The sequence below is a fragment of the Schistocerca serialis genome, chromosome 1 (genome assembly GCF_023864345.2).
Source record: "Schistocerca serialis cubense isolate TAMUIC-IGC-003099 chromosome 1, iqSchSeri2.2, whole genome shotgun sequence".
Classification (NCBI taxonomy): Eukaryota; Metazoa; Arthropoda; class Insecta; order Orthoptera; family Acrididae; genus Schistocerca; species Schistocerca serialis.
The window spans coordinates 919,443,256-919,467,265 of NC_064638.1; the positions used below are offsets into that span (position 1 = coordinate 919,443,256).

At 43.6% G+C, this 24,010-nt stretch overlaps 1 protein-coding gene across 1 annotated transcript in view; it reads right to left on the reverse strand.

The window, feature by feature from the left end:
* Nucleotides 1-24,010, reverse strand: part of LOC126448043 (venom carboxylesterase-6-like) — a 199,496-nt gene that overhangs the window by 60,102 nt on the left and 115,384 nt on the right. Inside the window, exon 7 of the mRNA XM_050090994.1 lies at nucleotides 3,756-3,940. Coding sequence (XP_049946951.1) covers nucleotides 3,756-3,940 — 185 coding nt within the window. The remainder of the gene's footprint in view (nucleotides 1-3,755; nucleotides 3,941-24,010) is intronic.

Below are 24,010 nucleotides of genomic sequence, written 5' to 3' on the forward strand. Positions count from 1 at the left end.
TCCACCTACATTTACCATTTCCATACCTGTGATTATATGATGTTCAGACAGGCATAGTACATCTATTCCATCCTCAATTTCTAAAACTTCTAAACAAACAAAAAGCTCTTAAACCCCTGATATTCTGATCCAATATAATAACATTATTTTTTACTGTACTGTTATGAGAATCTTGTAGTACTGCCTCTCTGAGTTTCTCATTAAGCTTAATTTCAATCAATGTTGGATGACTGGACACTGATATTAGCCTAAACTCCTAACTCCCATGAGTTTCAGTGCCCCCCCCCCCCCCCCCTCAAGATTTTGCTATCATCCCAGCTAGTTTACCCTTCCCTTTCCTATTGAGACGCAGGCCATGTCTTGTGAAGTCCCACCTACTAATACCATACAGGAACCAAACATACGCCTGACAAAGTAGCCGCCTGAAGCAGCTGATCTAGCTCCATATTGACCCTTCTGACAGAGCTGTTCAATTGGGGCCAGTCAAACCACATGATGGCAGGAACCAAGCCATTTGTGTGGTTCATTGAAGATGCTATTTTTACCAGGTCACACTCAATGTCGTAGCCCTGATCCCTATGAATACTGTTTCCCACTCCATCCCCTACTGCTACATGATCCTGCTTTGTAAAATCTTTGCACAATGATCCCACATGCCTTATCACTTGGCTAAGACATGCACTGGGCTTGAAAATACTTATGACATGGTATCTGTCACCTAATTTTTCCTCCAAGGTCTGGCCCACACTTCTTCCATAGCTAATACCTAACAACAGAACTTTCCTCCTACTTCCTACTTTTTTGAAACAGTTGGTTTCCTAGTGAAAGTCTGTTGAGTGCTGACTACACTTAAAACTACATGAGCCTCTTCCTTAGTTGATTGAGGTAGCAAGGCAAATCTATTGTCTGTGCCAATGATGAAACTGTCAGATACTGTTCTTTTTCTGTGGCCCCTGTTCCTTGCTACCATTTCCCACTGTCTTCACCCTTCTCCCCCCTTAACCTCATCAGTTCCTCCATAGCACTATCCATTTCAGCCTTGAGGGCCCTAATCTTCCTTCCCTGTTCCGCTATGTTAAGGAAGTAGCTTAATTTTCCATGAATGGCTATATGGTCACGGCTAAAGACACAGTATTTCCAAACAACTGATTTGTAGAAAGGTGTCAGAATTCTGCAGTGAATAAAAAGTCTACACCCAACAAGAATACAGAAGGGGACCGGTGGGTGTCTTGCCGCCCCCCCCTCCTCCCCTCCTTTACCATTTTGCTGATGCCTATTGGTACACAACAGCGTTTCTCTGACCGAAAATGCGATGTACTTAGCCAATTATAGAGTACATGTAACTTAACATAGATCCAAACAACACCACAACTTTGAACGTTTTGCCTACACATTGTCAGAAGTGAAAAAAGCAATTAAAAAAAGGTGGGACAAATGGGCACTAAACCCCTAATCATTGGTTGCTAGTTTTGTCATTTAGCATTAATTCCCTCACCAAATAGAGGATGATATATTCAATGTAAATAGGCTTCCATTCTTACTGCATTCCAAATAGTCTAACCCTATGACATTATATGTGTACTTCTGTAAATATTAAGCAAGCAGATGCAGACAATATGCAACTGTTAATGAACAAGAATCGCTCTGTACCTTGAGCAATTTTCTTGTGTATTACAAAAAACTGAAGCCAAACATATTTAGTCTTACAAATGATTACTTTAGATAAATATAAAGGCACAGAATGGCTGGGTAACAGCATACTTATCGTTAGAAGGTGAAATTCCAATATTCGTGACAGATTTGCTTACTTGCAGAAAGAAACAGTTGTCTAGTTTTAGGACCTGTCAGTTTCTTTCCTGGAGGGAGGTAAGAGACAGAATCTGATGATCTGAAGTCTGACTAATCTGCCTCTGATTCCAGACTTCCAAAACCTATCTTTTTTTACTCCTTGAGAGAAAATCCAATATCTCTGATTGACAAATTATAGATTTTTCTACCTTTGTAGGTGTTTATTGGAATTTTGGCTCCTGAAGGTAAAACGTGCCTATCAATCTGTCATCTGGTATTTTCACAGTTTTTTCAAGTGAATTATCCTTTTGACAAAAATTACTATTTTATTTCTTATTATTAGTTTTGTCAGCTGTGAATGAGGAAAGTTTTTAGGTAGCTTATTTGTTATTATGGAAAGCATTTCTTTATACAGAAAAAATTGCAGTAATTGTGAAACTAAAAAGTTGACAATTCAGCTGCGTTCCCACATCATCATCATGTATCCAGACAATATAGTTGCAAACTACTGTAAATCACTTACTGGAAACAACTAAATCAAAATAATTTTTATGTAGAGATTGTATTAAGAAATGAGAATATATGTATTGTGAGAGGTGCCTTACTTTTCATGTTTTGGAGACTTCTCATCTGTTATGCACATGATGATTCAATAAAAATTAAGAGAATACAAAAAAAGTTATTACTTAAAGAAATGGAAGTATTTCTTTTTACTATTACAGAAACAAACACCACTCATAGATTAAATCTTAGCAATGCTCCCACTGGCCAAATGTGCCTACAAGGCAGTACATGCAGCAGTCTACAATTGTGGGACAGACAAAAGAGGAAGAAAAATTGCTAGCTTTTAGAATAAAGCCTTTGTCAAATTAGAGTACAAATACACACACACCAGTGCCTGTACATTGTGCCAGCTGACACACAATCAGCTGACACAATGCAGAGGCACAGTGGTGTGTGTGTGTGTGTGTGTGTGTGTGTGTGTGTGTATGTGTGTGTGTGTGTGTGTGTGTGTTATAGCTCAACAAAGGATTTATTCAGAAAGCTAATGAGCTTTTTTTCTTTTTTGTGTGTGCCTGCTGGTTACTTGGTGGGAAATTAGAAAGGTATTTCATTTTGTATGTATTTTGCAGCTGTGAACATGACTGTGTTCAATGCAGAACAAGTTTGAATAAGAACACCTTCACACCCAATTTTTTTTTTTTTTTTTTTTTTTAAATTACACAATGAGTTTCAGACCGTGTGGGCCCATCTTCAGTTGAAAATTGTCTAACAAATATTATGTATGCATCACGTAATTTAATAAAACAAAAAAATTGTAACAGAAGGCACTTTTATTCAAACTTCCTGTTAGGTAAGTACACTGAATAAGTAGAGTAAACTACTGCACAAGCAGTAAAAGGAGCTTTTTATGAAGCTTTCTTGTTCAGGTACAGACTTAAATAGGTCATTAGATATTGAATTCGAGCAAGTTTCTGCATAAATTAAATTCTGCAGGACAGTACTGTACAGCCTAAATCACTCATACAACACCTGGTATCATTATAAAAATGAAGTAACTAAAACCAAGCAAACTGCTTGCCATTAGGTACACTGACAAATGACTTACACTCAAAGCTCATTGGGAACTTTACTGTGGGAGTCAAATCATAGCATGATGATAATAATTATCAGTGTCCTCAATCAGAACTATCTAATAGAAAATCAACATTAAAATATTCATAAATGACGACTCTTAAGCGAATTCTACGCAGTGGTATTAATACACAAAATGATGAACTCAACAACTCTCACTGAACATCATTTAGCTGAGAATTAAGTTACAAACAACTTCAAACAGAAGTGACATGTTTAACAGGAGCCTGTAAACAATTACATACACAAAGAGAAAAATACAGAACATTTGTGCATCTTTCAAAATCTTAATGAGATGTTTCTGTAGGTTTATTAAATAAATTGTTTGTGACCTGTACTATCTCATCAGCAGTATTTGTTGATAAGGGCTGTTCACCAACATAGAACTGTAGCACTTCTATTCCAATTTTTTGGTGTAATGCCTGTGGTGCTGTATAATTGTAGTCCAGAAGAAAAGGTGAAAGTTCCACAAAATGCCTGTTGAGCTCTTCCATAAGATCTTCATTAGTTACAAAATCTGTAAATACAAAATATATTTTTTAATTCAAGTGAAATTATTAAAACAGTTTACTCAAATGTTTTTCAGTAACTTTATAGTTGTCTTATTAAAATACAGATTATAAAAAATGTATAATTATTATGATAGACAAACCATATTTTTGAATTTCTACACAGCAATCTCAGCCAGAAGTGACTGAATGACATTAAGCGTGTGACAAATTTCCTCCTTCATATCCCCCATTGTAAAGCATTAATTAAACAAAAATTTTTAAAGCAAAAAGTTTTTAATGACTAGACAGCAATTTTCCTATTCCAGTTCAGCTGAATAAGAATATTGTTGTTTGGCATCAAAATGTTTTTGCTTTAAAAAATTTGTTTAATAAACTACATTAAGATCATCATCTCCTTCCTGACAATGTCAGGTTTCACTAATGTAAATCATTTTTTTTAATCTTATATACAGAGGTGGAGATCTCTATCATTGTATCAGCTTATGGATCTCTAATTTCAAGCATAGTGTCTGAAAAAAAAATTATTGGTTATCATGGTCATTGTATAAAGCTTCTTGAGTCGTGTGTTTACAAACACAAAAATTTATATCCTGGTGCTGAATAATTTCTATCAACATATCAGTTAGATGCAAGGTTGTAAACACATTCTAAACCTGGGATATACTGAAAATGTTCTACAAATGGTTAAGCGGTTATAAGGAGTGAAATTAAAACTTTCCTGGCATGCAGATAGTTCCATGAAATTTTCTGCCAGATGTCCATAACTTACAGACACAATATTTTGTGCAGAGTCCTCTTCAGGTGTATACTGGCAGAACTACGCTGAGCTATGCATTTAAAGCCTCGCTGGCACATGCACGCCTTCCTCACCTGTCACTGCACATACATTGCTAGATCTTGTGTGTGTCAGCTACTTGTCATCACAATACTATGAGGGCAAACACAGTTTTAAGTAGGAGTATTCAACATACTTTTGCCACTGTACACCTAAAGATGGCCAGAAGAATGTGCACTAAAATATCATGGCGGTGAATTATTGAAATCTGGCATTTTACCCAAAATTTCATGGAATATTTGGAACTCTGACATCCGATAAATATGGTGCATTGTGTTATAACCTTTAATCACCAATAATTGCGTGGATATTCAAACACTCTCACTTAGACATGATAACAACTCAGTATCTCTTATTCGACTCTGTGCCGTGACATGCGGCCGGCGCCGTTCGTAGCTAGGTGGCGCTCCCACGCTCAGCCGAGTTGCGGAGCGCCTCTATCGCTGTTTGCATGTACTGTCATGGTGGCACTGTTAAATGTTGTGGCACTGTCACAACACTTTTCCCCACATGAAAAAAAAACACCACTCACTTCCTTGGAGACATGGACAGTGCGGAGACATCCATGGCCTCTTTTGAGGCCCTGAGAAGATCCCGCGGGGAGACATGAGAGTATGGTCCAAAATGTCCAGGACGGAAGCTCGTTCGTGGAACATGCCTCCTGGACGAGATGATGGGTGAAAACTCCGGAGCAGCATCCATAGGTGTCGTGGACCCGGGGGTGTGCTCCAGCGAGATGGGTCCTGGAGAAGGCGGCGTTGTGATTGGGGCCGGTTCTGGCATACTCGGAAGCAGTAGCAACGTTGGCTGCATCAACACGTACGGTAGATCGGCAGCAGCAACAGGACTGGCTTCTCGGGCTGGTGGAGGCGAAGGAAGGGGCGGTGGCACCGGCGTGGCCACCACTCGTGGGCACATCTGGTCGTAATGGCGAACAGCCATGCCGTCGTCCGTACATATTTCACAAAGCCGGCAGCCGCGAAGAGCCTTGACCACCCCTGGAATCCATTTAGGGCGAGATCCATACCCTCGTGCCCACATGTCGGCACCTACCGAGTATTTTCCCGCACTAGGGGACACAGCACAAGGCCTGACAGAGTGAAGCAGGTGCAGTAGAGTGCGCAGTTGGCGGCCATGCAAGAGTTCAGCAGGGCTGTGATCACCCAGAGGCGTGAGGCGATAAGAACTCAGAAATTGCAGCAGAGCGTCATCTGTGGAAAAATCACAAAGGAATTTTTTCATCTGGCTTTTGAAAGTGCGGACAAGGCACTCGACCTCCCCATTCGATTGCGGATGGAAGGGCGGTGCTGTAACATGATGAATCCCTTGTCCAGTACAAAAATCACAGAAGGCCTGCGAAGAGAACTGAGGGCCATTGTCCGTGACGATCATGGATGGAAGACCTTCTAGCGCAAAGATTTTGGACAAAGACAGTGTCGTCGCCGCAGTGGTGGGCGGCGGACATCGAACAACAAACGGAAACTTCAAGAAGGCATCAATCAACAGTAGCTAATAAGTACCGAGGAAGGGGCCAGCAAAGTCAGCGTGCACCCGTTCCCATGGCTGCGCCGGATCAGGCCACGGAGAGGGCATTGTACGAGGTGCAGCCAGTTGTTGAGCACACTGACCACACGCAGCAACCATGTGGGCGATGTCGGAATCAATACCGGGCCAATAACCGTGCCTGCGGGCCAGGGACTTTGTCCGAGAAATACCCCAATGGCCTTCATGCAACAGTTTGAGAACATCTTTGTGAAGAGAGGCTGGCACCACGACCCGTGGAGATGCGCCATCCATGGCCAGAAGAACAACACCGTCAGGAACAGACAGACGAAGGCACAAGGCATGGTAGTTGCGAAGGGGATCCGATGCCTGGCCCTTGGTCCTGTCCGGCCAACCCCGTTGAACAAAACCGATCACCTGACGCAGGACCGGGTCCTGTGCCATAGCCGGCGCGACCTGCGAACCTGTAAGTGGAAAACCCTTGACCGCACGACGTTCTTCCTCATCAATGTGGAAGCAGAGTAGTTCATCATGATTGAAAACTGGGTCGGGGCCCATCGGCAATCGCGACAATGTGTCAGCGTTGGCGTGCTGGGCCGTGGGGCGATAGTGAACCTCATAGTGAAAACGAGACAAGTATGAGGCCCAACGTTGCAGGCGGTGAGCTACCTTATCCGGAAGCGACACCGATGGGCTGAACAGAGGGACCAGCGGCTTGTGGTTGGTGATGAGGTGAAACTTAGAACCATACAAAAAAAATGCTGAACTTTTTTAGAGCATAAATGATAGCGAGCGCCTCCTTTTCGATTTGAGAGTAATGCCGTTGCACATCGTTGAGGGTCTTGGAAGCATAGGCGATGGGTCGTTCTGACCCATCCTCATACCGATGGGCGAGAACAGCCCCTAGGCTATACTGTGACGCGTCAGTTGCCAGAACCAAGTGCTGACCCGGACGGAATGTGGCAAGACAAGGCACCGACTGCAAATGAGCCTTCAGGCAGACAAAAGCCTGCTCACACTCGTCGGACCAACAGAAAGGGATGTTTTTGCGTAACAGCTGATGCAGAGGATGAGCTACCGTCACCGCGGATGGAATGAATTTATGATAATAAGCAATCTTGCCTAGAAACACCTGAAGTTCTTTGACCGTAGACGGCCGGGGTAGAGCGTTAATGGCCGCAACGTGCTGACGTAGAGGACGTATACCCTCATGGGACAAGTGGAAACCAAGATACGCAATGGAGGGTTGGAAGAACTGTGACTTGTCCGGATTGCACCTCAACCCAGCTGAATGCAAAACCCGAAACAGTGAACGCAAATTGCGAAGGTGCTCCTCAGTGGAGGCCCCCGTGACAACAATGTCATCCAGATAGTTTATGCAGCCGGGAACGGAAGCCGTGAGCTGTTCCAAAAACCGCTGAAAAATGGCCGGCGCACTAGCGACGCCAAATGGTAACCGCTGGTACTGATACAACCCACAAGGAGTGTTGACGACGAGAAATTCCTTGGAAGAAGCATCCAATGGCAACTGATGGTACGCCTCTGATAAGTCAAGTTTGGAAAAGAACTGGCCCCCAGCGAGCTTGGTAAATAACTCCTCAGGACGGGGAAGAGGATAAGTGTCAATGAGGTTCTGAGCGTTGACAGTGGCTTTAAAATCACCACACAATCGCAGACTCCGTTTGGTTTAGAAACCACCACGATTGGTGATGCCCATTCACTGGAGGTAACAGGAAGGAGAATCCCTGAAGCTGTTAACCTGTCTATCTCAGCCTCGACAGGTGCACGCAACGCCACTGGAATAGGGCGTGCCCGGAAAAACTTAGGGTGAGCTGTAGGTTTAAGAGTAATGTGGGCTTCAAAATCCTTGGCACGACCCAGACCAGCAGAGAACACGGACGAAAATTCAGAACACAATCCATCCAGCTGTTGATACGGAATATCCTCAGATATGAGGTGCACATCATCATCAATGGAGAACCCGAACAACTGGAAAGCATCGTAACCAAACAGGTTTTCAGTGCCCGCATGATCCACCACATTAAACGTGAGGGGCCTAACAACAGACTTGTAGGCAGTGGAAGCATCAAACTGGCCAATGATAAGAATTTTCTGTTTATTGTAAGTTCTCAGAATCGCATAACTGGAGACAAGGGAGGAGAGCCCAACTCCAAATACGTGCGAGAATTAATGAGAGTTACTGCAGATCCAGTGTCCACTTGCATGCGAATGTGTTTATCCAGAACACGAACAGTAACAAACAACTTATTTGGCTGAGAAAGCACACAGTTAACATCCATGTCTGATGCCTTGTCCTCGTCAACAGGAACTTTAGGGGACTGACACACAGAAGCAATGTGGCCTTTTTTCCTACATGAATTACACGTGGCACAATGTTTTGGGCACGCGACCCTGTCATGCTGTATGAAACAACAGGGACAAGAAGGAAGTGCAGGAGGAACCTGCTTCTATGGTTGCTGTTTTCGCTGCGAGCGTTGCGGCCCAACGCGACGTTGTTTATGCGAGTGAACCACTGCCACATCTTCGTTCTCCTGTGAAACAGGCAAATTGTCCACGTTGAAAGTTGACTGTACAGTGCCTACATCACACCACGCATCTATTTGCGCGCCAGCAGCGTGAGACACTTCAAAGGATTGAGCGATACTTAGAACTTTCGACAACGAGGGGTTTGGCAGTTGTAGGGCACATTGCCGAACTTCTTTATCAGGAGCAAGCCGTAGAATAGCATCCCTAACCATTGAATCAGCATAAGACTCATGATGAGTGTCCGTGACAAACAGACATTTCCTACTCAGACCGTGTAGTTCCACCGTCCAAGCCCGGTACGATTGATGGGGCTGTTTACGACACCGGTAGAACGCCACGCGGGCGGCAACGACGTGGATGTTTTTTCGGTAATAGTTAGACAATAAGTCACACATTTCTTGGAAGGACAGAGAGGCAGGTTCCCACAGAGGGTCTAACTGAGATAGCAGCTGATAGATCCGTGGGGAAATCCAAGATAGAAATAACGACTTACACATAGGAGCGTCGACAATGCCGAAAGCCAAGAAGTGTTGCCGCAAACGCTTCTCATAATCCTCCCAGTCTTCAGCGGCCTTGTCGTAAGGAGGGAATGGGGGCGGAGAAGAGGAAGACAGATGATGAGTAAGTGACATCGACAACGCCTGAATAGCAGCCGTCAGCTGTGTTTGTTGTTCAATGAGCGCTTGCATAAGCTGTTCCATGTCTGCCCCGTCATGAGCACACAAATCCACAATGCAGTGAAAATATCCCATCCTCATCGCCAAAAAGTGTTATAACCTTTAATCACCAATAATTGCGTGGATATTCAAACACTCTCACTTAGGAACAATAGCTCGTTATATGATAACAACTCAGTATCTCTTATTCGACTCCGTGCCGTGACATGCGGCCGGCGCCGTTCGTAGCTAGGTGGCGCTCCCGCGCTCAGCCGAGTTGCGGAGTGCCTCTATCACCGTTTGCGCGTACTGTTGTGGTGGCACTGTTAAATGTTGTGGCATTGTCACAACACATTGTTAACACATGGATTACTTCAGACTGGTTAAAATTTCTCATTATTTATAAGAAGTGTGATAGAAAGGACCTAATTAACTGTCATGCAGTTTCCTCAATGTCATATTTTCCCAAAATGTTTGAGAAAGTTATGTACGTCAGATTTGGTTTATCTATATAAAAACAAGTTGTAGTTCAAAATTGTTACCAAAAATCTTCAAAAGTTCTTGAACAATTTACTTCAAATTTTTACTAAAGGAAAGGTTTAATTAGCAAACATATCAGAAAGTTCTTGTCCAATTTAGTTCAAGTCTATACACGATAATGTAATAAATGTTCAGGCACACATAGACTATATATTTTTAAATGTATACAGTATATAAAAAAATTCACAAAATCTATACATCTATATGAAGACAAGTTGTAGTTTAATGTCGTTACCAAAAACATTGAAAAGTTTGTGACAATTTACTTCAAACTTTTATATGATATAAATGTTTGAGTGATTATTGTTGTAGGCTTCTTTTAATTTTTTTTTATTGTTGTAAGTTTTTTAAACAGGTGGCTCTCCCTTTGATAGACATGTTTTTTTCCAATTACAGTGCTGGTACAGGTGGTGGTAGGAGGGTGCATAGGGTAAGTCCCTGTCCCTGCTGTAAAACATACCCTATGCATCCTCCTATCACCACCTTTTCCAGCCCTGTAAATAGCAAAACATATCCTATCAAATGGAGAGCCACCTGTGAAACAATGCATGTCTTATATTAGCTGTTATGTGAACACTGTTCAGCCTTTTACATGAGCATGTACCACGTTATCAGTGAACAAGGTTATTAGGATGAATGGGCATAGGTGCAACACACAGTATCCTGTTGCAGAGCATGCTCTACAACATGACAGTCGTGACCTCAGTGCTTGTTTCTCCATGTGTGCAATCTGGGTTCTTCTCTTGGACACCAGTTTCTCAGAACTCTGCATGTGGGAACTGGTGCTACAAAATGTCCCTATGTCCCTGGTTGTTAACACCCGCCTGGCCTTAATTTGCATTAATTTATTCAGTCTCAGCATTTCTTCACAGCAACTATTCCTTTATTCACTCCCTTTTATTTATCATGTGTCTATTTTTCACCCTCCCCCCCACTCTACCCCTTTTCCTAAACCTAATCATTCCCTTTCCTTCACCCCTATTTCTTCTGCTTCAACCCTTCTGCCAGAAGAAGGAGCCACTGGCTCCAAAAGCTTACAAACTTTAATACCTTTTATAAGTGTGTTCCTCTGCCACCTAGTGTCACTCAGTGAGTAGATTTTTTATCTGTCCAGTTACATTATATGGGATGAAGAAGAATTTGTGCACTTGGACTTTACAGCACAATTCCACACATACTAGCAATACAAAAATGTCTCTCACAAAATTTCATCTTGCGAACATTTTTGGCAGTAAATGAATGTTAAAGATTGCCAGTCTGGCTACATCATTATCACATGTATGTTAACTACCTCTGTCAGCATATAGGAGAAGCGCTGTGGAGTTGATGCAGTGGATAGTGTTATGGGTTAGCCTGCAGGAGGACAAGCGTTCGATTCTGGGCCAAGGCGTATTTGTTTCATTTACTACATGTAATATGCATGGTATGATATCTGGTGTTTTAATTGTCATACAGTAATTACAGTGGGTCTTCTACAAACATTTGTGCTTATGTACTACAAACACAGAAATGGAAGTACAATCTATTTATGAAGGTAGTATCTGAATGGTCATCTTTCAAAACAGTCTTTTGCCTGTTGTGGATGTGAACTATTTTACTCCCCTGCATCTACTAGATTCCAAACCTGTTTTCTATGTATCCTCCCCCCATTGGTCACATCAATTAGTCCAACTGTTATTCTTAGCATGCTCAGATCAATTACATTTCATTGCAGCCTTATGTCATCATTAGGGCTAGCAATGTACTTTGCAAATAATGTCAAAACTCGGTTACCATTTGTATGGATTATCACCATGGAACCACTAACTATGCCTTTCAACAGTGAGTCTGATAAGTGCATGTTCTTTAGTAAGTATCTCCATGTATGCTACTGGCCATTAAAATTGCTACTCCAAGAAGAAATGCAGATGATAAACGGTGTTCATTGGACAAATATATTATACTAGAACTGACATGTGATTACATTTTCATGCAATTTGGGAGCATATATCGTGAGAAATCAGTACCCAGAATAACCATCTCTGGTCATAATAACAGCCTTGATACGCCTGGGCATTGAGTCAAACAGAGCTTGGATGGCATGTACAGGTACAGCTGCCCATGCAGCTTCAACGCGATACCACAGTTCATCAAGAGTAGTGACTGGCTTATTGTGACAAGCTGGTTGCTCGGCCACCATTGACCAGACATTTTCAATTGGTGAGAGATCTGGAGAATATGCTGGCCAGGGCAGCAGTTGAACATTTTCTGTATCCAGAAAGGCTCATACAGGACCTGTAACACTTGGTCGTGCATTATCCTGCTGAAATCTAGGGTTTCGCAGGGATTGAGTGAAGGGTAGAGCTACAGGTTGTAACACATCTGAAATGTAACAGCCACTGTTCAAAGTGCCGTCAATGTGAACAAGAGGTGACCGAGACGTGTAACCAATGGCACCCCATACTATCACACTGGGTGATACGCCAGTATGGCGATGATGAATACACGCTTCCAATGTGTGTTCACCGCGATGTCGCCAAACATGGATGCGACCATCATGATGCTGTAAACAGAACCTGGATTCATCCGAAAAAATGACGTTTTGTCATTCATGCTCCCAGGTTTGCCGTTCAGTACACCATTGCAGGCACTCCTGTCTGTGATGCAGCATCAAGGGTAACCGCAGCCATGGTCTCTGAGCTGATAGTCCATGCTACTGCAAACATTGTTGAACTGTGCAGATTTTTCTTGTCTTGCACAAGTCCCCATCTGTTGACTCATGGATCGAGATGTGGCTGCACGATCCATTACAGCCATGCGGATAAGATGCCTGTCATCTTGACTGCTAGTGATACGGGGCCTTTGGGATCCAGCACGGCATTCTGTATTACCCTCCTGAACCCACCGATCCATATTCTGCTAACAGTCATTGGATCTCGACCAATGTGAGCAGCAATGTCACAATACGATAAACCACAATTGTGATAGGCTACAATTTGACCTTTATCAAAGTCGGAAATGTGATGGTACACATTTCTCCTCCTTACATGAGGCATCACAACAACGTTTCACCAGGCAACACCGGTCAACTGCTGTTTGTGTATGAGAAATTGGTTGGAAACTTTCCTCATGCCAGCCCGTTGTAGGTGTCGCCACCGGTGCGAACCTTATGTGAATGCTCTGAAAAACTAATCATTTGCATATCACAGCATCTTCTTCCTGTCAGTTAAATTTAACGTCTGTCACACATCTTCTTCGTGGAGTAGCAATTTTAATGGCCAGTAGTGTATTCCAAATACTGTAATATTATTATTGTTATAAATGATGGAGATGTGGAAACATCATGCCCATTGTCATTAGGGAAGCAATGTGCTTCAAAAACAAACATTTCAGAATTAGCAGTATTGGGATAAATCATGCAGAACAAAAGCTATAAGAGAGGTGATGCACACTGGGTTGAACAGGCCACTGCCATACAGGGACTAGCTGCTATCAGAGTAAAGTGTCCATGACAGACTCCATGTACATTCATACACACATAGTATTTTCTTCTTGCGTTACTCAAACCCACATGGCAGAGATAATGGCATAAACAAACAATGAATACATGGATATGCTTCTGATCCTTGGTGCACCTGATAACCAGGCTGGTGTTGTCACTCATGAGAGTGCTGCTAGGTATCCTGGTCAACATCATCCTGATAAAAATACGTTTTGTCATCTGGAGTTTCACCTTCAGGAACAACTTCTCTCCCACCATTGTGTGATAGATGTCATCCATGACCTTGCCACACTCCAGTTACTGAGAAGCTATTCTGGAGATCATAAACCAAGGACCCAGTGAAGTACATGTATTGTAGCAAGGCAACTGCTTGTCTCACAATGCACAGTCACTGATGTGCTGCAAGAGCATGGGCTGCACCCCTATCATTACTCTTTAACACAACACCTGTGAATGATTCCAACAACAGGAAACCAATGACAACTTCATAAACACTTTGATGTGGTCAGATAAAGCAGTATTCACTCATGAGGGTTCTTTCAAAATACACAATGCCCACCATTGGTCTGACGTTAATCTGAACATCACCCAAGCCTGTTGATATAAAGTTCTCTTTGGCATCATTGTCTGGGCCAGAATACTGGGAGACAGGAGTTTGGGTTCCTACCCGTTGCCTGACCCACTGACTACATGAACATATCATGCGTTCCTCTCAAACTATTTGCCTGAAGCACTGGAAAATGTTCCACTTCATGCTTAGCAGAGGTTACAGTTCCAACATGGTGTTGCACCTCCTCATTTTAGAATTAATGTGCGATGGTATTTAGACAGAAATTTTCGAGGGAGATGGCTCAGTTTGGGAGGTCCAGTTATGTGGCCTCTGCGTACATCTGACCAAAATCCCCTGGATTTATTCCTGTGGAGACACTTGAAGGAGAATGTGTATTCTACTCCACTGACACATGTGAAAGAACTGACAGTGTGTGTTCATGCTGCTCTTGTATCTGTGGATGCAACCATGTTGTGAAGAGTCTGGAGCTATGTGATCCAGAGGGTCACAAAACGTTTGGACATGCAGGGGTCACCTTCAAGCACCTGCTCTGAGGTCAATGGTTTCTTTTATAAATGTCATGTGGGCATTAATATGGGAATTATTATTATCACTGGTTGCTAGTGTGTACATCTGAACAGACATACCGGGTGTAGTATAAATGTCTAGTGGTTGTTAAGTTATTTAACCATGCAATCCTCTTCAACATCCAAAAACTGATATTGTTTTTTTAGATAATCTGTTCTAAGACAGATTTGTTTCAACTGTCTATTTATTACTTGTTTGACCACGTTTTCATTATGTTCACCATAACAAAACACTATACTGTGTACATGTTGGATACAAGAGGCTTCAGAAATGATGTATACTACAGTATTATATGACAGAATGAAACTAGCAAATAAAAACAAATTAGTGTAACTGAGAACCAAACTCTTAGCCTCCTGCATGCTAACCCAAAATGCTGTCCACTGCACCAACTGCACAGCAGTATTCTCATGTGCTGACAGAAGTAGTGAGTATACTTGTGATAACAATGTTGCCAGATTGCCAACCTTTAATGTCTATTTACTGCTAGAAATATGGGCAGGATGAAATTTTGTGAGAGACATTTTTGTACTGCTAGTATGTGAGGAATCATACTGCAAAGTCTGCAAGTGCAAATTTTTCTTCACCCGGTATGTTCAAGAACTGATTATTCTAGTAACATTCAGATGGACAGGGACACTATATATATATATATATATATATATATATATATATATATATATATATATATATATATATATATATATATATATATATATATATATATATATAATACAGGGAAACATTCCACGCGGGAAAAATATATTTAAAAACAAAGATGATGTGACTTACCATACGAAAGTGCTGGCAGGTCGATAGAGGGTAAGGAGTCATTCCAATCCCGGGAGCGGAAAGACTTACCTTAGGGGGAAGAAAGGACGGGTATACACTCGCACACACACACATATCCATCCACACATATACAGACACAAGCAGACATATTTAAATATGCTCTTGCTCTTCAATATATCCTCTCTTCCTGTTATCCACCAGGCCTCAATCTCCGCTAATTTCAAGTTGCCACCACTCATACCTCTCCTGTCATTCAACAACATCTTTGCCTCTGCACTTGCATATATATATACACTCCTGGAAATGGAAAACAGAACACATTGACACCGGTGTGTCAGACCCACCGTACTTGCTCCGGACACTGCGAGAGGGCTGTACAAGCAATGATCACACGCACGGCACAGCAGACACACCAGGGACCACGGTGTTGGCCGTCGAATGGCGCTAGCTGCGCAGCATTTGTGCACCGCCGCCGTCAGTGTCAGCCAGTTTGCCGTGGCATACGGAGCTCCATCGCAGTCTTTAACACTGGTAGCATGCCGCGACAGCGTGGATGTGAACCGTATGTGCAGTTGACGGACTTTGAGCGAGGGCATATAGTGGGCATGCGGGAGGCCGGGTGGACGTACCGCCGAATTGCCCAACACGTGGGGCGTGAGGTCTCCACAGTACATCGATGTTGTCGCCAGTGGTCGGCGGAAGGTGCACATGCCCGTCGACCTGGGACCGGACCGCAGCGACGCACGGATGCATGCCAAGACCGTAGGATCCTACGCAGTGCCGTAGGGGACCGCACCGCCACTTCCCAGCAAATTAGGGACACTGTTGCTCCTGGGGTATCGGCGAGGACCATTCGCAGCCATCTCCATGAAGCTGGGCTACGGTCCCGCACACCGTTAGGCCATCTTCCGCTCACGCCCCAACATCGTGCAGCCCGCCTCCAGTGGTGTCGCGACAGGCGTGAATGGAGGGACGAATGGAGATGTGTCGTCTTCAGCGATGAGATTCGCTTCTGCCTTGGTGCCAATGATGGTCGTATGCGTGTTTGGCGCCGTGCAGGTGAGCGCCACAATCAGGACTGCATACAACCGAGGCACACAGGGCCAACACCCGGCATCATGATGTGGGGAGCGATCTCCTACACTGGCCGTACACCACTGGTGATCGTCGAGGGGACACTGAATAGTGCACGGTACATCCAAACCGTCATCGAACCCATCGTTCTACCATTCCTAGACCGGCAAGGGAACTTGCTGTTCCAACAGGACAATGCACATCCGCATGTATCCCGTGCCACCCAACGTGCTCTAGAAGGTGTAAGTCAACTACCCTGGCCAGCAAGATCTCCGAATCTGTCCCCCATTGAGCATGTTTGGGACTGGATGAAGCGTTGTCTCACGTGGTCTGCACGTCCAGCACGAACGCTGGTCCAACTGAGGCGCCAGGTGGAAATGGCATGGCAAGCCGTTCCACAGGACTACATCCAGCATCTCTCCGATCGTCTCCATGGGAGAATAGCAGCCTGCATTGCTGTGAAAGGTGGATATACACTGTACTAGTGCCGACATTGTGCATGCTCTGTTGCCTGTGTCTATGTGCCTGTGGTTCTGTCAGTGTGATCATGTGATGTATCTGACCCCAGGAATGTGTTAATAAAGTTTCCCCTTCCTGGGACAATGAATTCATGGTGTTCTTATTTCAATTTCCAGGAGTGTATGTATATATATATATATATATATATATATATATATATATATATATATATATATATATATATATATATATATAGAGGGAAACATTCCACATGGGAAAAATATACCTAAAAACAAAGATGATGTGACTTACCAAACGAAAGCGCTGGCACGTCGATAGACACACAAACAAACACAAACATATACACAAAATTCAAGCTTTTGCAACAAACTGTTGCCTCATCAGGAAAGAGGGAAGGAGAGGGAAAGACGAAAGGATGTGTGTTTTAAGGGAGAGGGTAAGGAGTCATTCCAATCCCGGGAGCGGAAAGACTTACCTTAGGGGGAAAAAAGGACAGGTATACACTCGCACACACACTCATATCCATCCGCACATACATGGACACAAGGAGGCATTTGTAAAAGCAAAGAGTTTGGGCAGAGATGTCAGTTGAGGTGGAAGTGCAGAGGCAAAGATGTTGTTGAATGACAGGTGAGGTATGAGTGGCGGCAACTTGAAATTAGCGGAGATTGAGGCCTGGTGGATAATGGGAAGAGAGGATATATTGAAGAGCAAGTTCCCATCTCCGGAGTTCGGATAGGTTGGTGTTAGTGGGAAGTATCCAGATAACCCGGACGGTGTAACACTGTGCCAAGATGTGCTGGCCCTGCACCAAGGCATGTTTAGCCACAGGGTGATCCTCATTACCAACAAACACTGTCTGCCTGTGTCCATTCATGCGAATGAACACTTCGTTGCTGGTCATTCCCACATAGAATGCGTCACAGTGTAGGCAGGTCAGTTGGTAAATCACGTGGGTGCTTTCACACGTGGCTCTGCCTTTGATCGTGTACACCTTCCGGGTTACAGGACTGGAGTAGGTGCTGGTGGGAGGGTGCATGGGACAGGTTTTACACCGGGGGCGGTTACAAGGGTAGGAGCCAGAGGGTAGGGAAGGTGGTTTGGGGATTTCATAGGGATGAACTAAGAGGTTACGAAGGTTAGGTGGACGGCAGAAAGATACTCTTGGTGGAGTGGGGAGGATTTCATGAAGGATGGATCTCATTTCAGGGCAGGATTTGAGGAAGTCGTATCCCTGCTGGAGAGCCACATTCAGAGTCTGATCCAGTCCCGGAAAGCATCCTGTCACAAGTGGGGCACTTTTGTGTTTCTTCTGTGGGAGGTTCTAGGTTTGAGAGGATGAGGAAGTGGCTCTGGTTATTTGCTTCTGTACCAGGTTGGGAGGGTAGTTGCGGGACGCGAAAGCTGTTGTCAGGTTGTTGGTGTAATGGTTCAGGGATTCCGGACTGGAGCAGATTCGTTTGCCACTAAGACCTAGGCTGTAGGGAAGGGACCGTTTGATGTGGAATGGGTGGCAGCTGTCATAATGGAGGTACTGTTGCTTGTTGGTGGGTTTGATGTGGACGGATGTGTAAAGCTGGCCATTGGACAGGTGGAGGTCAACATCAAGGAAAGTGGCATGGGATTTGGAGTAGGACCAGGTGAATCTGATGGAACCAAAGGAGTTGAGGTTGGAGAGGAAAATCTGGAGTTCTTCTTCACTGTGAGTCCAGATCATGAAGATGTCATCAATAAATCTGTACCAAACTATGGATTGGCAGGCTTGGGTAACCAAGAAGGCATCCTCTAAGCGACCCATGAATAGGTTGGCGTACGAGGGGGCCATCCTGGTACCCATGGCTGTTCCCTTTAATTGTTGGTATGTCTGGCCTTCAAAAGTGAAGAAGTTGTGGGTCAGGATGAAGCTGGCTAAGGTAATGAGGAAAGAGGTTTTAGGTAGGGTGGCAGCTGATCGGTGTGAAAGGAAGTGCTCCATCGCAGCGAGGCCCTGGACGTGCGGGATATTTGTGTATAAGGAAGTGGCATCAATGGTTACAAGGATGGTTTCCGGGGGTAACGGATTGGGTAAGGATTCCAGGCGTTCGAGAAAGTGGTTGGTGTCTTTGATGAAGGATGGGAGACTGCATGTAATGGGTTGAAGGTGTTGATCTATGCAGGCAGAGATACGTTCTGTGGGGGCTTGGTAACCAGCTACAATGGGGCGGCCGGGATGATTGGGTTTGTGAATTTTAGAAAGAAGGTAGAAGGTAGGGGTGCGGGGTGTCGGTGGGTTCAGGAGGTTGATGGAGTCAGGTGAAAGGTTTTGTAGGGGGCCTAAGGTTCTGATGATTCCTTGAAGCTCCGCCTGGACATCAGGAATGGGATTACCTTGGCAAACTTTATATGTGGTGTCATCTGAAAGCTGACGCAGACCCTCAGCCACATACTCCCGACGATCAAGTACCACGGTCGTGGAACCCTTGTCCGCTGGAAGGATGACGATGGACTGGTCAGCCTTCAGATCACGGATAGCCTGGGCTTCAGCAGTCGTGATGTTGGGAGTAGGATTAAGGTTTTTTAAGAAGGATTGAGAGGCAAGGCTGGAAGTCAGAAATTCCTGGAAGGTTTGGAGAGGGTGATTTTGAGGAAGAGGAGGTGGGTCCCGCTGTGACGGAAGACGGAACTGTTCTAGGCAGGGTTCAATTTGGATAGTGTCTTGGGGAGTTGGATCATTAGGAGTAGGATTAGGATCATTTTTCTTCGTGGCAAAGTGATACTTCTAGCAGAGAGTATGAGTGTAGGACAGTAAATCTTTGACGAGGGCTGTTTGGTTGAATCTGGGAGTGGGGCTGAAGGTGAGGCCTTTGGATAGGACAGAGGTTTCGGATTGGGAGAGAGGCTTGGAGGAAAGGTTAACTACTGAATTAGGGTGTTGTGGTTCCAGATTGTGTTGATTGGAATTTTGAGGTTTTGGAGGGAGTGGAGCTGGAAGTGGGAGGTTGAGTAGGTGGGAGAGACTGGGTTTGTGTGCAATGAGAGGAGGTTCAGGTTTGCTGGAAAGGTTGTGAAGGGTGAGTGAGTTGCCTTTCCGGAGGTGGGAAACCAGGAGATTGGATAGTTTTTTGAGGTGAAGTGTGGCATGCTGTTCTAATTTGCGGTTAGCCTGTAGGAGGGTGCTCTGAACAGCCGGTGTGGATGTGGGAGAGGAAAGATTGACGACTTTTATTAAGGATAGGAGTTGACGGGTGTGTTCATTGGCTGAGTTAATGTGTAGGTGAAGGATTAGGTGGGTGAGGGCAATGGATTGTTCAGTTTGGAACTGGTATAGGGACTGATGGAAGGAAGGGTTGCAGCCAGAGATGGGAACTTTAAGTGTGAGGCCTTTGGGGGTAATGCCAAATGTCAGACAAGCCTGAGAAAATAAAATAAGCGAGCGTAATCTGGCTAGGGTGAAGGCATGTTTGCGGAGGGAATGTAAATGAAACTTAATGGGGTCGTTGTGGGGGTGTTGTGAGGGTGACATGGTATTAGAAGGTGGAAAGTGTAACATGAGGTTGAAATGGAAATGAAAATAACTGGAGAAAGTAACTGGAGATCTGTTGTGAAAAAAGGCGAAAAAGTGTTGGATAAAGCTGGGCCATGTTGATCCTTTGGTGAACTTGGGTTGGTAGACAACGATTTGCACAAAGGTTAGGTGGTTGTGTTGCCGCCAAAACACGTTAAAGGATGGAGAGATTCAGGAAAATTTCGAAAAAACGGTGTGTAAATGCATTAAAAAGAGTGGTTTTGTGGTGGCACATTATGAAAATGAGGCTAACAATTGTCTGGCGAAGAAATAATGACGTTAAAACCTGTGAGAAGCGGCTAAAAATTATCAGTAATGTAGGAAAAACGGAAATGGAAATAAAACGAAAATTATCAGAACTAGACGAAATGGTTGTTTAATAGGTGAAAGGAACTGTTTGTGGACTAGAAACAGTGGATTTTATAGCAGCGGTAGTGTTGACAGCGGAAAAAAAATTTTTTTGGTTATGGTTTGGAAGTGGGTGACGTATTATTGAGTATATATAGGCGGGATAAAATTGTATAGTAGATTACGGTAAAAAGGAGAAGGTCAATACAAAGTGAAACTACTGGCAAAAACAAAAACAGAAAATAAGACGACAGAAAAGATTTCGAAATGCAACAGTGACAATAACAAACGTAATTGTTGGGTTCAAATTAATGATATGAATTAATAGAGGGAAACATTCCACATGGGAAAAATATACCTAAAAACAAAGATGATGTGACTTACCAAACGAAAGCGCTGGCACGTCGATAGGTACACAAACAAACACAAACATACACACAAAATTCAAACTTTCGCAACAAACTGTTGCCTCATCAGGAAAGAGGGAGGGAGAGGGAAAGACGAAAGGATGTGGGTTTTAAGGGAGAGCGTAAGGAGTCATTCCAATGCCGGGACCAGAAAGACTTACCTTAGGGGGAAAAAAGGACAGGTATACACTCGCACACACACTCATATCCATCCGCACATACACAGACACAAGCAGACATTTGTAAAGGCAAAGAGTTTGGGCAGAGATGTCAGTCAAGGTGGAAGTGCAGAGGCAAAGATGTTGTTGAATGACAGGTGAGGTATGAGTGGCGGCAACTTGAAATTAGCGGAGATTGAGGCCTGGTGGATAACGGGAAGAGAGGATATATTGAAGAGCAAGTTCCCATCTCCGGAGTTCGGATAGGTTGGTGTTAGTGGGAAGTATCCAGATAACCCGGACGGTGTAACACTGTGCCAAGATGTGCTGGCCGTGCACCAAGGAATGTTTAGCCACAGGGTGATCCTCATTACCAACAAACACTGTCTGCCTGTGTCCATTCATGCGAATGGACACTTTGTTGCTGGTCATTCCCACATAGAATGCGTCACAGTGTAGGCAGGTCAGTTGGTAAATCACGTGGGTGCTTTCACACGTGGCTCTGCCTTTGATCGTGTACACCTTCCGGGTTACAGGACTGGAGTAGGTGGTGGTGGGAGGGTGCATGGGACAGGTTTTACACCGGGGGCGGTTACAAGGGTAGGAGCCAGAGGGTAGGGAAGGTGGTTTGGGGATTTCATAGGGATGAACTAAGAGGTTACGAAGGTTAGGTGGACGGCGGAAAGACACTCTTGGTGGAGTGGGGAGGATTTCATGAAGGATGGATCTCATTTCAGGGCAGGATTTGAGGAAGTTGTATGCCTGCTGGAGAGCCACATTCAGAGTATGATCTACTATGGGATCTGAATCATCTGAAACTTTGCTATCCTGGCCATCCATTAAAACTAAGAGAAATAGTGTAACTGAAGCTACTATCATCACAGATACAGCAGCTGCAGAGGTTTTTCCTGTACCCTTATATTAATGATTCCAACCAATTTATCCATTTGTTTTAAGTGACTTCATTTCCCAATCTTGGTTTTGTTTGCAATAACAAGAGAGAGAGAGAGAGAGAAAGAGAAGAGCTGGACAGAGGAAATTGAGAGAGAGAGGGGGTGAAGGACGAGATGGACAGAGAGATGAGAGGGAATTGTAGAGAGATTTTTTTTTGTGGGGGGGGGAGGACATGGATAAAGAGAGAAGGAGGAGATGGTTGACAGACAGAGAGGGGAGAATGAGATTAGGATGTATATACAATTCTCCTTCAAATTTAGCAATTGCAAAGTATTGCCGCATTTGCATTCTAATAAAATCAATGAAATATTGACTTTAACTAATCAAATACTGATACATTATCATTTACATTACATTATCTGTGATGTATTTAAATCCACTGATGCTCACCATCAAGCAACAATGTTAAACAAAATTATTAAATACCATTTATATTAATATGATGGTATCATTTAAATTAACTGTTTATATTATTTCTATGAGGCTTTTCTTTGAAGAGTCTCAGTAATAACTTGTTTGCTGGCCATATTATAGGTCCTGTTGGGTAAGCTGTGTGATTGGCTGCCATCTCTAGATACTGTGACCTATCTGATCCTCTCTTAGGGTTGTCTCCCTAAGAAGGTTGCCTTTGCTATAGCTATGAATCCATGTCTCCAGGATTTGTCAAGTGTCCTTCCCCATTTTTCATCACAGTTATCTTCACTAGGACTGCTGATAGAACACACTCTGGACAGTTGCTCATATTTTATCCGCATCAGCTAAGTTATGTACTCTATCAGTATCTTCAAAGAAAACAATATTTGTGGCTTTCAGGGGCTAGAAGCCAGTTCCCAGTGATCAGGAAATAAAAAGAGTAAACTCATTCAGCTTCTTAGGAACTACCCATCTCTTTCATGACAGAAATGGACATACAAAAGTAAGTAAAAACATTTAATTACATCAACAGAACAATCTATAGAGCCATCAGAACTATAGCAAGAAAAAACAAGCGCTATTCAAGTTCTACAAAACAATGTTAGTGCCAAGCATGAGATATGTAAATGAGTTACTGACTGTAACAAAAGAAATGAACAAAGAATACAAGAATCAAAATGTGACTGCTAAGGAGAGCATCTGGGTACACGCTATCCAATAGGAGGAAGAATACTGACATCAGAAGAACTAAGAATGAAAAACATAAATGAGCAGATTAAGCAATACAGAAGCAGCTGAAAGGACCACATTACAGGAATGCAGGATGACAGAAAACCAAAATTACCGTATATACTCAAATAATCCACGCCCTCAAATAATCTGCCCACCCCAATTTTGAGGAAGAGGACAAAAAAATTATTTTTTGCTTTAATTTGTTTTATTTACAAACAAGAAAAAAATTGTTCCAATGTTATGATGTGTTCAAAAGTATGTATAATAACTACTGGTTTGAAGCAACACTGCTGTACAGGTTGATACATCGTTAAAATGCAACTGATTCAGCTGCGTGCAGCTGGCCAGTGGCGTGCAGCTGTCTGGCTGGCCCATTAGACGGGCGGGTGGCCGGGGAACATTGTCACCACCAGCCGAGACCTTACGCATACCTACAATAGCAAAAAAAGAACTGTGAATTATCTTGTTTAAG